Consider the following 15,851-nt stretch of genomic DNA (forward strand, 5'->3'; position numbering starts at 1 on the left):
TCGTGTTTTACAAGCATCTCGTCATGACAGTACGGTAATTCTCTTGCAGGTTTGGTAGTGTCGGGGCACATAGCTGGTTGTCTGTTTAGGTGGCTGTCAGTTGTATTTAGCTAGCTATTATTTGGTTTGTTTCGCAGATATTCGGTCGAAATGGACGGGGATATTAATGCTCCGGGCACCACCCCACCTGACTCCGACCCAGCGCGGAAGCGCAGAGTGCACGGTATGTTGAAGCTCTACTACGGGCTGAACGAGGAAGGAAAGACCGTGGATCAAGCTGAGTCCATGGATCCTTGCGATATCAACGGGCCGCATTTCGATCCTGAGGTTTATCTCAATAAGGTAAAATCCAGTTTCTGTTTCTGGATGCGACATATTTAGTTCGCTATTTACTGACCATAAGACAAGTGAAAGGCAAAACTTGCTTTTACAGTGGCAAAGGATTGCTATTATTTTACCGTACAAGGGAGCCAACTGCTTGTCTATCATTGGTGTCACCAGTGGTGTATATAAACAAGACCCTGGATTGCTGACGCAAAGTATTGGCCAATGACAGGCTTCGAAGGCACCGGTCGGCCATATTGGCACTCCCCAGAAGACGCAGTCCTCTATAGGAAATAATATAATTCTACAGTATTTTAATTAAATGTATTATAAAAATCACATTTATTCAATTATTTTTTTGTTGTAGTGGGAACAGAAAGATTTGAACTTTCCAAAAATGATACTTTGCTTGTATATACCCTAACGTTCAAAAGTTTGGGGTCATTTAGAAATGTTGTTTTGAAAGAAAATCACACTTTTGTCGATTTAAAATGACATTAAATTGATCAGCAATACAGTGTAGACATTGTTAATGTTGTAAATTACTATTGTAGCTGGAAACGGTAGATTTTTAATGGAATATCTACATAGGCGTACAGAGGCCCATTATCAGCAACCATCAATCCTGTGTTCCAATGACACGTTGTGTTAGCTAATACAAGTTTATCATTTTAAAAGGCTAATTGATCATTAGAAAACCCTTTTGCAATTATGTTAGCACAGCTGAAAACTGTTGTTCTGATTAAAGAAGCAATAAAACAATAGTCATTTACAACATTAACAATGTCTACACTGTATTGCTGATCAATTTGATGTTATTTGTAGGGACAAAAAAATTGCCTTTCTTTAAAAAACAAGGACATTTCTAAGTGACCCCAAACTTTTGAACGGTAGTGTATATGTATATTTAATTTGTATGGTATCATTCAAAAGTATGCATTAAGGTGTCTGTAATAGAATAAACGTGACAAAAGCAAATTTAGACATGAATAAATACATTTAGATGGCTTCCTAAATATATTTTACAATGGTGAGGGAGTGCCAAAATAGAGGCTACAAAACACCTGTCATCTAGTGTATATAGAAATGATTGGTGTCATCCAGGTAGTACAGTAGCTGTCTGTTGTCTTCAAAACTGACCTTTGAGTCCTACTGGTGTCTGCAGCTCAGGAGAGAATGTTCCCTTGGAGAGCTGATGGACCAGGAGACCTGCATGGTCAAGCAGATCCGCTCCTTGGACAGTGACATGCAGACATTGGTGTATGAGAACTACAACAAGTTCATCTCTGCCACAGGTAAGACAATAGGTGATAGTGTATGCAATGCGTTGGACATCATGTTGTTGAATTGGATCATGTTGGTCTCACTCTGTTCTGTGCACATACTGTACCATGTGATGAATTAATGAATGTCCTCATCTTCTCCTACTAGACACAATCAGAAAAATGAAGAATGATTTTAAGAAGATGGAGGATGAAATGGACTGTCTCTCTACCAACATGGCTTCTATCACAGATTTCAGTGCACGCATCAGTGGGACTCTTCAAGACCAGCATGCACAGATCACCAAACTGTCAGGTTGGTAATGAAACCCTAGGTGACGTCTCCACCGCCTGAAATTAAAACTAGATTAACAAATCGTATTTCTTGGTCATATATCTATCAATGTAAGACTACTTGTGTGGACTGTGAACCACTTCATAATACGCTACTACTAATTATGTATATAAACCCTAGATTGCTGATGCTATGTATTGGCCATTGAGTCTTTGAAGCCATCGGTTGGCCATATTGACACTCCCCAGTAGGAGCAGTCCTCCATAGGAATGAATGGAATTCTAAAGTATTTCAATTAAATGTTTTAAGGACAAAAGTACTTAATTATTTTGTATTGAAGTGGGGATGGTAACAATAGTACAAAAAAATAAAAAATACTTGAAGGACAATGTTTTTATATACATTTTACATTTTATTTTTAACTCACATAATATCATTAAAGTATGTAATAGAGTAAACGTGTCAATAACGAATGTAGACATTAATAAATGCATTTTTATAGCTTCACAATGGAGGATGAGTACCAAGATGGCTGGGCAGTGTCTTCAATACAGCGGCCCATGTCAGTCATCCAGGGTTTATACGCATTATTGGCTACTACGGTGTTAAAGACAGGGAGCCCAATTCTGATATTTTTTTCACGAATTGGTTATTTGACCATCAGATCAGCTCTGAAAAAAATGTGATTGGTGAAAAGACCAATTAGTGGGAAAAATATTTGAATTGGGCAGCCTGTCTAAACGCAGCCCCCCCCCCCCATCCCTCACCCAGGAGTCCATACTCTCCTGAGGAAGCTGCAGTTCCTGTTTGAGCTGCCTGCCAGGCTGAATAAGTGCCTGGAACTGCAGGCCTATGCCCAGGCAGTGAGCTCCCATCGTCGTGCCCGCTGCGTGCTGCAGCAGTACAGCCACATGCCCTCCTTCAGGGGCATCCAGGATGACTGTCATGCCATCATGGACAAGTTGGCACAGGAGCTTAGGCAGAAATTCAGGTAGGAGTCTCAGGAAACGTTCAGTTGGTATTCACTTTGGTATGGTTGCAAAACAATGGTGTTTTAATTTAAATTTCTGGTTCATATTATATAGCAGTAGCTAGGTTTCCATTCACATAAAGAAAATATGCACATATTCCCACCAGTGGTGTGTTTCCACCAAATTGACTTGTTGTGGATTAAAAATCAGTGCTTGATGACGTAGTGCACACAAAATGTACTTTTTCACTTTCGTTTTCATGTACCAAATAAAAATATGAAGTTGTGTTTCCATCGTTTTTTCAGCTCTACTGATAGTTTTGTAAAAAAAAAAAATCTCATCAACCACACTGTATCTGTGAGCTGTTGACATGCGCTCTAGTCAACAGCTCACAGATACAGTGTGGTTGATGAGATTATTATGGATACGAGCGAGAATATTTTTATTTGTCAAATGGCAGTCAAGCATCGATCATCATGTCAATAAGACCCTTGATATTTATTTGAAAAGAGCATCAAGCTCGTCACCGTGCACTTTCAGCACCCTATGAGTTCATAAAAACATATTTAATCTGTAGCGTAATAAACTGCATGATTTCCCGAGTCGTAGTGGGAGGACCACACACCATATCATCGCATGACTCCAAGTTTACTTTGATATGATGGTTATTATATTAATATTTGTGCATAAAGGCGTTTCTCACATAATTAATTTTAATTAACAAAAAGATCCCACCATGTCGCCATTTATAAAATGTAATCGAAACTTCCTGTTTCCATCACAGCTGTCGTGATTTTGTTTTGTACGTTATGACTTTACTCGCATAAAAATTGTGGATGGAAACGTGGTTAATACTACACTATAACTGCATGAATGCTTCATCTTTGTTTGGTGTTGCATGTGTTTGCAGAGATGGAGGTTCGAGTGCGAAGGACCTTTCAGAGTGTGTGGAGCTTCTGCTGCAGCTGGATGAGCCGGCAGAGGAACTCTGTGACAAGTTCCTGAGTCATGCCCAGTCACGATTGGAAGCAGACCTCCTAGGACTGGAAGCGGAGCTGAGACCACCATTGTCCTCTGGACCCACAGCAGTGACAGATCCCTACACTGGCCCCGCCTGCAGATTGTCAGTTGAACCCACTGCTGGATCTCCCACTGGCCCCTCCTCTCTAAACAATCCCTTCCTCTCTCCCAGCTCAAGGACTGATATTTTGGAATTCATAGACAGAGGTTGCAATGAATTCGTTAGCAGCCTTTGCTTGGTCATTGCCTCGTACCAAGAGTTGTTTGTTAACCGTCCGCAAGAGGGTGAGCTGGCCTCCAAAAACATCCCCCAGATGGCTATTGGCAAGCTGCATGCTTTTGTGGATGCACTGGCCACCCGCTACTTCTCCCTGGTTGAGAGGAGGATACAGGAGGAGAAAAGTGTTGGAGACAACTCTCTCCTGGTCCGGGCTCTGGATCGTTTCCACCGCAGGCTCCAGGCCGTGGCCAAACTGCTGCCTGGGTCTGCTGTGCCCAGCCAGGGGACTGAGATCGTAGTGCGAGCAGCCAGGGAGAGGATCAAGCAGTACCTGGCAGCCCTGCAGAGCTTCTACTTGAACAGCCTGACAGACGTGAGGCAGGCCCTAGCAGCCCCTCGGCTGGGTGGAAGCTCTGCCGGAGGTGGGTCTCATCTAGGGGGGCCAGCCACTGGGAAAGATGCTCCGGCCAGCTTGCCAGAGCTCCTCTCCACTCTGTCTGCCTCCATTCTCAATCAGATCAAATCAGTCCTGGCATCCGTGCACCTTTTTACTGCAAAGGACATCACCTTCTCCAACAAGCCTTACTTCAAGGTGAGCGAGATGAATATTCATGCTATTGGTGGTTAGTTAGTTGGCCCCATATATTTTTTTAATGCCATTTATGTAACTAACTGTATGTTAACATTGACATCCCGGTTGGATCTTTTTCTCCTCTCTCTCTTTCTTCAGGGGGAGTTTTGTAGCCACGGTGTGCGTGAGAGCCTGGTGGTTAACTTCATTAAGTTTGTGTGCCAGTCCTCGCGTCAGTTCTGTGAGAGTGCAGGAGACCGGGGCGGCTCTACACCCCCTGCCCTCCTACTGCTGCTGTCACGCCTCTGCCTGGACTATGAAACCTCCACCATCACCTACATCCTCACCCTCACAGACGAACAGTTTCTTGTGCAGGTAAATGTGCCAATGAACCTCTGAATATTTCTTGAAGACAATTGATGGAAATGTAAGAAAAAAATGTGCAAATGATAAGTCCTCTTTAGTCATGAGAAATGTGTATCACATGCTACTACAAATGCTGTTATATTCTCTCTTGTGTTCACAGCATCACTCTCCTGTAACTGCAGTCACAGCTTTATGTGGAGAGGCCAGAGAGGCAGCACAGAAGCTACTGAACCATTATGTCAAGGTACACATTTTCCCACCTTCTTACCAACAAATGACTATTTCTGCAAATGGCCACCTCAGGCCTCGTCCTTCTATTTCTCTGCTGACCCCTTCTCTGTTGCTGTGGACAGGTTCAGGGCCTGATCATATCCCAGATGCTGAGAAAGAGTGTGGAGACACGAGACTGGGTCAACACCATCGAGCCACGGAATGTCCGTGCTGTGATGAAGAGAGTGGTGGAGGATACCACCTCTATTGATGTGCAGGTAACACCCGGTATCTATTTAAAACCCTTTGGTAAACATGCTTTACACTGTGGGTAAACTGTAATTACTGTATAATTGTGAGTGGACAAAAGCAACATCAGTGCTAGGAATCTTAACATCTTTACTACCTCCCTGATCTGTCTCTCCCTGTGTTGCCCTACAGGTGGGTCTTCTCTATGAGGAGGGGGTGAGGAAAGCCCACAGCAGTGACTCCAGCAAAAGGACCTTCTCCGTCTATAGCAGTTCGAGGCAGCAAACCCGCTACGCCCCTAGCTACACACCTAGGTACCTGAACTACAGTTGCCTAACACACAATATGTTTATAATAACATAATATACACTGCATCACAATGTGTGGAGGTTTGGCAGAGGCAGGGTCAGTCAAATGTTAGGATGATTGCTGTCTTCCCCAATGGATAAAGATTTAAGAATGGTTTTGTCTTTCTGCAGTGCTCCTATGGATACCAATCTCCTGAGTAATATACACAAGCTCTTCTCTGAGCGGGTTGAAATATTCAGTCCTGTGGAGTTTAACAAGGTGGGTAGTGAGTGGTTTGGATACAGAGCTCTGGTTCCCCCCCCATTAGCCTTTTTATTGCCTCAACTCTTTCTGTCCTGATCTCTCTGCTCTCAGGTCTCTGTGTTGACGGGAATCATAAAGATCAGTCTGAAGACGTTCCTGGAGTGTGTCCGCCTGCGTACCTTTGGTCGTTATGGCCTGCAACAGATTCAGGTGGACTGCCACTACCTGCAGATGTACCTCTGGCGCTTTGTCTCCGATGAGAACCTGGTCCACTTCCTGCTCGATGAGATAGTGGGCAGCACTGCCCACCGCTGTCTGGACCCTGCTCCCATGGAGCAGAGCGTCATCGAGGTCATCTGTGAGAGAGGTTAAAGGCTAGAGGTCACATTGATTGAGGAACTGGTGAAATGCGATGGTGAAATTGAATGGTGTGTAACAGAGTTTAAAACCAAATAAAAGAACATTGAAGTCAACTGAACTGGAAGACTTTAAAAAATAGGTATTTTGCTGGACACACTGGATTCCCATGATGTAAATGTGGTATCAGTAGGAGGATAACGCTACTTACTATTGCTGCATGTAGACACCCAGACCAATTCTGATCTTTAATTCGGATCAGCTCTGAAAAAGATCTGATTTGAAATAACCTAGTGTGGCAGGCATAAAAAGACGCCTGAGCGGAGTTCCCACATCTGTTTTTTCAGGGGAAACGGAAGCTTTTGTTAAAAATATTGTATCTCTGAAAAACGGGAAACATCCACTTTGTACCAACCCCTTGGTGAGAGGATGTAAAAATATCTGATGTGATTGGTCAAAAGACCAATTAGTGGAAAAAGTATTGGTTTGCCTGTTTAAATTATGATGTTTGGGTGGGGTGCATCTATAATCATTTATTTACTAATTACTAAAATTGTAACGTGGTAATATGGTGTAATAAAAGTTACTTTCATAAACAGATGAGGTACTGAGTTGCCTCTCCTACCTTCAAGGTCATGTGATCTCAATTATTTTGTTTTTCAATTTATTTTTCAATCATGATTGATTGATCGTAGTTTGAATCAATGACTGGAATCATTGGAAATGTGTAACATCGGTACTTCCATAAATTTCATAAGCATGAGTCCCGTCTCCAGCAACCAATAAGCGCGCAGTCGAGTAAAAAGGTGTACAGTAGGAATTTGACCATCACTTTTCTCGGCTGTTTGATAAAGGTGGTCACCACCCTAGTGTAAATTTGACTGGTTTTTAACACTCCCTTCCATGCTCTTCTGATGGACATGGCTTAATCTCATTGGTTTAGAGATGGGACATGTTCAGAGGGGCTATTTTGGGGCGGTTCGTTGCACGCGTTCTTATGGTCGCACAGTGCTTATTGTTTGGAGTATGCATACATGAGGAATATCAAATCAAATGTATTTATATAGCCCTTCGTACATCAGCTGATATCTCAAAGTGCTGTACAGAAACCCAGCCTAAACCCCCAAACAGCAAGCAATGCAGGTGTAGAAGCACAGGTGAGTGATGCTAGAAATTATGCTACGATGAAAAACCCTTTCATTTTGTTGGTTTACGTCCAGCACAAAACGGTTTACTGTTCCTGGTATCTATTAAAGCACATGTAATTGTTTTTCTGCTGTGATATAACCTATATATGTTGAATAATCTGTCTATGACTTTGGTAATTCAATCGAATCGTATCCTTATTACGCCATAGAGAAACTATTTTGGCTCTGAGTTATGTTTTTATTTCTCAACATCAACAATACAGTATGACCATTACAGTCTATACTAGTCCAAATACATTGAGGCTCCGAAATGGAGCTGCCTAAGCAGATTTATCTTTAGAATGCTGTCTACCAGTGTCCTCCTTTTAAAATGCTCACAGGAGACAAAAATCCTCACAAGCAGAAGGAATTTGGAGGGACTTTGGGTGAGTCCAATAGTGTGTGTTTTAATAAAAATAATACAAATTTTGTATGTTCACTTTAAAAAGGGATATTGCGTAATCCCATCTCCCACCCACTCTCAGTCAGTCTTCTCAACCCACTCTCAGTCATCTCAGTCTTCTCAACTCACCTCACTTCTCCCCTGAAGGTGCCACCTGCATCCCTGTCTTCCTGCCCCTGACGGTGCCACCTGCATCCCTGTCTTCCTGCCCCTGACGGTGCCACCTGCATCCCTGTCTTCCTGCCCCTGACGGTGCCACCTGCATCCCTGTCTTCCTGCCCCTGACGGTGCCACCTGCATCCCTGTCTTCCTGCCCCTGACGGTGCCACCTGCATCCCTGTCTTCCTGCCCCTGACGGTGCCACCTGCATCCCTGTCTTCCTGCCCCTGACGGTGCCACCTGCATCCCTGTCTTCCTGCCCCTGACGGTGCCACCTGCATCCCTGTCTTCCTGCCCCTGAAGGTGCCACCTGCATCCCTGTCTTCCTGCCCCTGACGGTGCCACCTGCATCCCTGTCTTCCTGCCCCTGACGGTGCCACCTGCATCCCTGTCTTCCTGCCCCTGACGGTGCCACCTGCATCCCTGTCTTCCTGTCCCTGACGGTGCTTTACCTGCTGTGTGTTTCGCTCCCCTGCGGCCAGCGTGCTCCAGTGGCCCCCTGTCCTTCCCTCCACCGCCCAGCTATGGGACCCCTTGGTGAGACTAGCTATTAATTAGAAATACCTTTGAGTTCTTGTCGATTTACTGTGTTGTCATGTGAGATTTGGCTGATATACTTGTCTCTGTTTTACCTGTAGCTGTCTGAGGGTATGGTGCTGAAAGATGGATCGAGACTCACGTACCCTATAAACGGTATTTTAGGGTTGGTGGGTGCAATAAAGCTCGCCAGTTTGTAGTCCTAAATGAGTTACTCTGATTCGTTCAGCCATTCCTATGGGGAAAATGTATGGAGAAAGAATTGGGTTTTTGGATAAACACTTAAAATAAGGTCTGAGGTCAACACAGGTTTATAAGATCTCAGACGTTTAGGTCTATGATATAATATCAGTCAGTAAACATGACCTTTATGAATATTGAAGACTATATTTTATGTGTTTTTTTTATTATTATATAAATGCTTCAAAATGGCAAACATGCATAAAGATGGTGGAATTAAGTTATGACATCATTGTGTTAACACTATCCACAGATTATTTATTTTTTTACTACGGAGCACGATATGGTTCAATGTGCCAACAAATCAGCACAATCTACTTTAAAAAAAAAATGTTTTAATTGTTGCTGTCTTGGTGCTAGAATTGGGATCATGTATACTCTGCTTATCACCATACAGGAAAAGAGTAACGGATAGCAATGTACAATACGGCGAACTGAGTAAAAGAAGGAATTTGTGGTAAGTGCACAAAGTCTTGTATAACTGACCTTGTGGGGACACTATTCAATCTCATTCAAAATAGAATTTTCCCTAAACCTTACCATAACCCTATCCCTAACCTTACCCCTAACATTAACCTGAAAACCTTAAACCTAACCCCTAACCCTAGTTCCTCACCTTAACCCTAATTCTAACATTAATGCTAACCTTAACGCTAAACCCCCTAGAAATAGCATTTGACCTTGTGGGGACTAACAAAATATCCCCAGTTGGTCAAATGAAATGTTAGTTAGATTACATGTGTATGTGACAAATAAAATTTGATTTGATGTTTTTTTGTTCACTATTCTTGTGGGGACTTCAGGTCCCCACAAGGATAGTTAAACACGTCCATGGGGGCCGCCATCTTTATGCACCTCCACTATTCACAAAAAGTGACATTAGCTGATGAAGATTATCTCATAGGAGATCTCCTAAACCTGTGTTTACCACAGACTTTATTTTTGGCATTTATAGAAACACCCTTCAAAAACGAAATGTCTAAATTGCCCAACGAACCATGGCGGGTTAGTGCCCACAAAAAGACTCCATTACTATTGCTCTCTATAGTAATGCTTTTTAAGCAGTGGGTTCCAATGTCAATCGTCAGTTAAGCCTGTGTGTGTATAGTTTCAATTTCTGGCAGGTTTGATTGATCTGGGTGGAAGGAGTTAACTGGTTATGTTTTCCTTTTATCTACTGCCAGGTGTCCTTGACCTTGAGCTATGCATGCTGTTGGTCCAAAGACTAATTTATATTTTTGTAAGTTACTCAGTCCAAACTCTACCTCTTTTTTTTTAATGATTCCCTCTCCCAACTAATTCTTGTTTTTGTATCTCTTTCTCTCTCTGATCTCCCACCCTTTCTCGCTGTTTCTATCGTTCTATCTTCCTCTACAGGTTTTCATGCCCTGTGCATCACAGCTGTGCTGTTGACATTGCCACTATGGCTAGGGATGCCCCTGGGGTATCTCTTTGAGCTGTTGTTGCCCCTGGCAGTGTGTGCTATTGGGGTGTCATTCCTCCTCTCCCCCTACCTCTACATATGCTCCTTCTGGGCCCCTCACCATGCCCTCGCCCAGGGGGGAAACACAGGTAAAGGTGGAGGATTAGGGAAATAATACATGGAAAATATATAGTTAACAAAATTATACATGAACATGTATCAGAGGTTTTTCTGTATAGGCTCAAGCCTGCTATATCTCACACAGGAAACCCTCTGTATGACTTATTTATGGGACAAGAGCTGAACCCGCGGATTGGGAGCTTCGATCTGAAATACTTTTGTGAGCTGAGACCAGGTCTGATTGGCTGGGTGAGTGGAAAAGGATGACTACATTTTATCAAGTTAAATGTAATTGTGTTGATATAGATTTTTTAAATCTGATCCAACATACCCTCTTCCAATTAGGTGGTGATTAACCTTGGGATGCTGATGAAAGAGGTGGAGTTACGGGACCCTGCCTCCCTGGCCATGATACTGGTCAACAGCTTCCAGCTGCTCTACGTGGCGGATGCTCTGTGGAATGAGGTGAGAGGAGGACGGTCCACAGGAACAGTCCACAGAAAATAACAGTGGTAGCAGAGTGATCTCCGATGATGATGCCAATTTAATTTGTGGTGGTACACTACGAATGTATCATTGAGCCCTGCATTAATTCATTACATTTCTGCAGTGCTGTATAATGTTTCATTTGAAAGTAGAATATGTAATATTGCAGGAGGCTGTACTAACCACCATGGACATAGTGCATGATGGCTTTGGGTTTATGTTAGCCGTTGGGGACCTGGCCTGGGTTCCTTTCACATACGGCATGCAGGCTGCCTTCCTGGTGGTGCACCCACAGTCCCTCAGTCCTCTAGGAGCCACAGCTATAGTCACATTGAATTGTAAATCAAGTTTCAAGGTGTGGGGTGGGGCAGTGTGAATGCTTATTTTATTCATTTGAATATTTGGTGTATTGTATGTACCCTTATTCATGGATGGTAATTTTTTCTCTTCCTGTTTCCCTGGCATTAGGTGTTGGGTATTATATCTTCAGAAAATCCAACTCCCAGAAGAACCAATTCAGACCCAATGCATCCCAGTGTGGCATGTTGGTATTCAAATTGTTGATTAGAGTTCTGGTATCTCCTGGCATATCAACATCCACACATTTTTTGTTAATAAACTTTTCTTAAATCAGTTTAACAGTTTTGAGAGGATAGATAGCATTTGGTCTTCTCTCTGGCGACAGCTTTATTACTGTCTGTTTCAAATTGTATTTTCCATAATGGATCGAAGTGCAGATATGAATACAGTGGATGGTAGGAAGCACCACAGAGTAGAATCTGGGCCCATTAGAAAGAGCAGATGGAGTGTGAATTATTTGTAATCTGAGCTCTCTCAAATGACTGCCAAAACTGAAAAAAGACTATGTTCCCCCGTGCCTTACTGTAGACCTGGAGACTATTGCCACAGCAACGGGGAAGCGCCTTTTGGTGTCAGGCTGGTGGGGCCTCGTCCGCCACCCTAACTACTTAGGAGACCTTCTCATGGCCCTGGCATGGTCCCTGCCGTGTGGTAAGTACCTAGAAAATACATAAGATCCTCTCTTGCAGCCACCCTGCACACGTGTCCATAACCAGTGGCTGTTCCGGAATAGAATGTCAGTGATACACTATCCCTCCTACTACCGACAGTATTCTGATTCCCATGTACTATGTCTTTCCTCAGGATTCAACCATTTTCTACCTTCTATGTTGTGTACTTCACTGTCCTGCGAGAGGCCCGTGATGAGCGGCACTGCAGGGCCAAGTATGCCTTGGCCTAGGACGCCTACTGCAGATGTGTGCCCTACAGGATATTCCCCTATGTCTACTGAGCTGAGCTGGACCGGTCAGGGCAGAACCAGGGCCCAGGGACATGCAATAGGATAGCCAGCTTTGTTGTATAAAGTGAACGTTCTGAACCTCAACAGACTGGATGAAACAAAAACTAGTGAAATGCTGTCTTTTTTCTGTCATAAAGAATATGTACTTTAAAAGTGAACACTGTGGAGAAAATGACACTTCTAACTGGATGAGTAGACAAGACAAGCTGACACACCAGCCCAGCAGCTTTAAGTTGTTCACAGTAGTGATGTCTGTCCTGTGAGTCTAACACAATTAATCTTGACCATCACCTTTTGTACTGATCTAGCCATACTTCCTCAAGATTGGACACTATGGGCCCGTTTCCCAGACTAAAAAACATGCTCAATAGAGAATCTCTGTTGAAAGTGCTTTTTAGTCGAGAAGTAGGCTTAATCTGTCCGGGCAACCAGCCCAAAACTCAATTTCAAATTAATAGATTAGTCACATTTCTGTAACTGTGATGTATAAATAGCACTAATCTGACGTATATTCAAATTATCATGACAATTTATGCATGCTTTGAAATTAAGGTAATGTTGGACAATTTCTTTAGAATGACAGTGTAGGCCTATTTCTTTAATATTGATAACTGAAATGTAAGCCTTATTAGTTTACATTACCTTTATTGCATAACTGAATTGTAATTAAAAAACAAAACAATAAACATGTCTCAATTGTAATTGCAGTCAGAATACATTTTTACAAAATAGTATACAAATACCAGGCTTGCCCTGAAAACAAGATAATAAAGAGACTCATATTTACTTAACTGTCATAAAATACCAGAATGTTCTTAATCTATTTCTTTAATCAACACACCCTTCGCTTTTCCTCTTCCCTTCTTCCAGCTTTCTTCAACTCTTCTCTTCTCCTTCTGCAAAACACTCCTCTCATCCTCCCTCTTCCTGTGCTCTCTCCATAACCCAGCGGCCAGTCTTCTCACCTCCTGGGCATTGTCAGACACCCAAGCTTGAAAGAACTCACATTTCTTCCCCGCGAGGAAATACTTCTTTCTCATGTCCCCCTCTTCTCCCTCTTTGGGCAGAGCTGCCCTGGCTTGGGATAGCACCATACGGAGTTGGCTCAAAGCTGCCAAGGAGTATCCAATGACATCCTGCTTACTTCTCCCAGTCAGAATATGAGCCACAGCCTCCACAGCCCTGGCTGGGGAACTGGGGTCCTCTCGGTCAAAGTAGCCCCCGGCCAAAATGGCTGCCTCACCTCCCTCAAGGCTCTCCTGGAGGGAGCTGAACACCCTGCCTGAGCTCAGGGCCTCGGACACAGTGAGAACCATTTGACAAAACTCCTGAATTACGTCTGACTCGATGACACCATTGAACAGGCGTAGGGTGAAGGTGTAGCCAAACAGTGCATCGACCAAGCCATGGCGAACAAGAGGGGATGGATGGGATGACAAGGAGCTCAGAGGTGGGATTTTGACATTGATTGGAGGCACACCAGGGATTGATTTTGGTCCCTTAGCCTTGCTCGCCTCTTTTCTGTATTTTCCCTTACACTTTCTCTGTCCCTGCTCCTTCCCTGATTTACCCACACTCTCAAGTCTTTTCCCAGAATCCTTGACTTCATTATCCGCAATGACCACAATGTGACGTTCTGCCTCTCTTTTTTCACAACTGGATAAACCTGACACTTCTTCCTTACGCAGACTCCCCCCCTGTCCTTCTTTATTTGTCTTCACTGTTTCTCTTGTCCTGCTCACTCTCTGTTCTGCTGCATCATCTCCTTCTGGCTCGCCCATCTCTTCCTTCAGTACCTCCATCAGAGCTTTCTCCCCCTCCTCGTGCTGCTCCCACCACGGTCTCCACAGGGGGACCAGAGCTCCTACAGCGCCACCCTTCACCAGACTCCTAAACTTCTCCTTCTCCTGGCTGCTCAAAAGGTCCCACAATGCCTCCTCAGAGAGAGCATCGATATCCAGCCCCAAGAGCCTGTCAGCCAAGTCTAGCTCCTCGGCGTCTTCAACATTTGCAGAAACCACCTGCCCTGCTTCTTCATCCGTGTCTCCTAACTCTTTGAGTTTGGTTAAAATCTCCTCAATCTCCTCCACATTCTCTTCCCCAGATGATTGAATCTCTGCTAACTTGGAGAGGAGGTCTAAAACCTGTGCTCTTTCCTTTGTCTCCTCACTACCTCCCATCTCCTCTACGGTCTTTAAAACACCCTCCATCCCTCCCTCTGCCCCATCTGCCATATGTCTCAGCCTTAACAGAATATCCTGCATCTTCTTCCTCCCCTCACACTCTGTTTCTCCAATATCTTTCAGCTCCTGTAACACAGACTCCTTATAGAATTCCTCTGAGCACACAGAATGATTTGTACTCCGGTAGCATTCCAGGCCACAGTAAGGTACATTGCATCGTGGACAGGTGTAGTAAGAGAGTTTGCATAAGCACAGCCCACACACTTTGCTTTGTGTTGTGGCATCTGTATGGTCTGCATCTCCATCCTCTTTCCCAGTACCTGGTGTCAGAAATTCACTGCTATTGGTGGTTCCTCTGGCAGGAAGCTCAATTCCATCTCTAGTGACAGTCTCAGGCTCTGTGTCAGGCCATTCACTGCAGTGGTGCTCATCCCTTGGTCCAATGTCAGTCAACAACTTCCGCACAGATGGAGGGATTCTCTGTCTAAGTATTGGATTCATGATTTTGGGTGGGCAAATTAGTTTCTACTTCTCATTGCATGCTGATGTAATTCTGTTGAGTGAAACGATGAACGTCCAATTAGCCTGAAAGGAAAGACAGATTTTACAACTCGAGTCCTCTCACAGAATTGAATGTAAGATATATTATAACTTGTTTCACTACTATGGCCGTACCTTTAGAAGCCTTCTCCGTACGTCGTCAGACACATGAAAATCCCAATACTTCAATATGTAGTACAGTAATTACAATTTTCGGCGTTTAATCAGCCTAAAACTATCAAAGAACATAACATGTGCGACTAAGTATTTCGGACTAAACGTTGGTAAAACTCCTGCCGTAAATGGTTTCTGAGCTTGTCACTATTGGATGACGTCTCCCCGTCGTGAAACGCTCGCAAAAACAAATAACTGCCAGACACCGAAGACCGTTTCCATTAGTTACCACAGCAAGAAAGTCAAAATGGTCTATTTCGTAATAATGTATGAAAACATAAAATATATTTTTGGTCTTAATTTAATGTTATGGTTAGACATATGGTTAGAAATGTGGTTAACGCTAGGGTTAGGTTTCAAATCACATGTTAAGAAGATAAATTGTTAAAAAAAACAGGCGGGGTGTAGACTTTGTGGCTGTGGTAACTAGTGACGGCCATAGAAACTGGATAATGAAATGAGCTGCATTTAAAAGTCACAGAAAACATCAGCATCTTTCGGAACATTTCCCTCAAGTTTAAATTCCCATGAAAAAATCCATCAACAGCGATGAAAAATATGTGTAAAACACCAAATCCTAAATTAACTTGCCAGTATTGAGTATTGACTACACCACAAAACAATGAACACCACTGGCGGTCGGTGGCGTTTTTTTTTTTTTATGAGCATGGCCTTATCTCT

At 43.4% G+C, this 15,851-nt stretch overlaps 3 protein-coding genes across 8 annotated transcripts; 2 read left to right on the plus strand and 1 right to left on the minus strand.

Moving 5' to 3' along the window:
* The first annotated feature begins 13 nt into the window (after positions 1-13).
* Positions 14-6,997, plus strand: vps51 (VPS51 subunit of GARP complex). 2 transcript variants are annotated; one of them, XM_035771954.2, is made up of 11 exons: positions 14-342; positions 1,490-1,619; positions 1,756-1,902; positions 2,653-2,872; positions 3,763-4,684; positions 4,823-5,038; positions 5,190-5,273; positions 5,383-5,517; positions 5,681-5,802; positions 5,968-6,055; positions 6,152-6,997. In XM_035771954.2, exons 1-11 carry the CDS (start codon positions 151-153, stop codon positions 6,410-6,412), a joined length of 2,517 nt encoding a protein of 838 aa, XP_035627847.1. In that variant the 5' UTR covers positions 14-150; the 3' UTR covers positions 6,413-6,997. The 2 variants fall into 2 exon arrangements, with proteins under 2 accessions (XP_035627847.1, XP_035627850.1); XM_035771957.2 differs by lacking the exon at positions 14-342 and adding an exon at positions 1,088-1,214.
* Positions 6,998-7,920: 923 nt separating this feature from the next.
* On the plus strand, positions 7,921-12,766 carry LOC118385101 (delta(14)-sterol reductase TM7SF2-like). Of its 5 annotated transcripts, none has more exons than XM_052521042.1 (10): positions 7,921-8,414; positions 8,450-8,683; positions 8,785-8,839; positions 9,321-9,380; positions 10,301-10,495; positions 10,612-10,715; positions 10,812-10,931; positions 11,421-11,496; positions 11,841-11,963; positions 12,117-12,766. In XM_052521042.1, exons 5-10 carry the CDS (start codon positions 10,357-10,359, stop codon positions 12,317-12,319), a joined length of 765 nt encoding a protein of 254 aa, XP_052377002.1. In that variant the 5' UTR covers positions 7,921-8,414; positions 8,450-8,683; positions 8,785-8,839; positions 9,321-9,380; positions 10,301-10,356; the 3' UTR covers positions 12,320-12,766. The 5 variants fall into 5 exon arrangements, with proteins under 5 accessions (XP_052377002.1, XP_052377003.1, XP_052377004.1 ...); XM_052521043.1 differs by having other exon boundaries at positions 7,921-8,379; XM_052521044.1 differs by having other exon boundaries at positions 7,921-8,344.
* Positions 12,767-12,957: 191 nt separating this feature from the next.
* On the minus strand, positions 12,958-15,354 carry znhit2 (zinc finger, HIT-type containing 2). The gene is made up of 2 exons (XM_035771958.2): positions 15,132-15,354; positions 12,958-15,041 (listed from the first exon to the last, which is right to left on the minus strand). Exon 2 carries the CDS (start codon positions 14,955-14,957, stop codon positions 13,089-13,091), a length of 1,869 nt encoding a protein of 622 aa, XP_035627851.1. The 5' UTR covers positions 14,958-15,041; positions 15,132-15,354; the 3' UTR covers positions 12,958-13,088.
* Between the last annotated feature and the right edge of the window lie 497 nt (positions 15,355-15,851).

Source organism: Oncorhynchus keta, chromosome 6, assembly GCF_023373465.1.
Source record: "Oncorhynchus keta strain PuntledgeMale-10-30-2019 chromosome 6, Oket_V2, whole genome shotgun sequence".
Taxonomy (NCBI): Eukaryota; Metazoa; Chordata; class Actinopteri; order Salmoniformes; family Salmonidae; genus Oncorhynchus; species Oncorhynchus keta.

What these genes read in the sequence shown, in the direction of transcription:
- znhit2 (XM_035771958.2), bottom strand. Translation starts at nt 14,957, where the DNA reads ATGAATCCAATACTTAGACAGAGAATCCCTCCATCTGTGCGGAAGTTG.
- vps51 (XM_035771954.2), top strand. Translation starts at nt 151, where the DNA reads ATGGACGGGGATATTAATGCTCCGGGCACCACCCCACCTGACTCCGAC. An exon ending in CCAACAAGCCTTACTTCAAG is followed by an intron (nt 4,685 to 4,822) that starts GTGAGCGAGATG and finishes CTCTTTCTTCAG; the next exon opens with GGGGAGTTTTGTAGCCACGG. An exon ending in ACGAACAGTTTCTTGTGCAG is followed by an intron (nt 5,039 to 5,189) that starts GTAAATGTGCCA and finishes TTGTGTTCACAG; the next exon opens with CATCACTCTCCTGTAACTGC.
- LOC118385101 (XM_035771960.2), top strand. Translation starts at nt 10,127, where the DNA reads ATGCATGCTGTTGGTCCAAAGACTAATTTATATTTTT. An exon ending in GACCAGGTCTGATTGGCTGG is followed by an intron (nt 10,716 to 10,811) that starts GTGAGTGGAAAA and finishes TCTTCCAATTAG; the next exon opens with GTGGTGATTAACCTTGGGAT. An exon ending in AATGCATCCCAGTGTGGCAT is followed by an intron (nt 11,497 to 11,840) that starts GTTGGTATTCAA and finishes GCCTTACTGTAG; the next exon opens with ACCTGGAGACTATTGCCACA.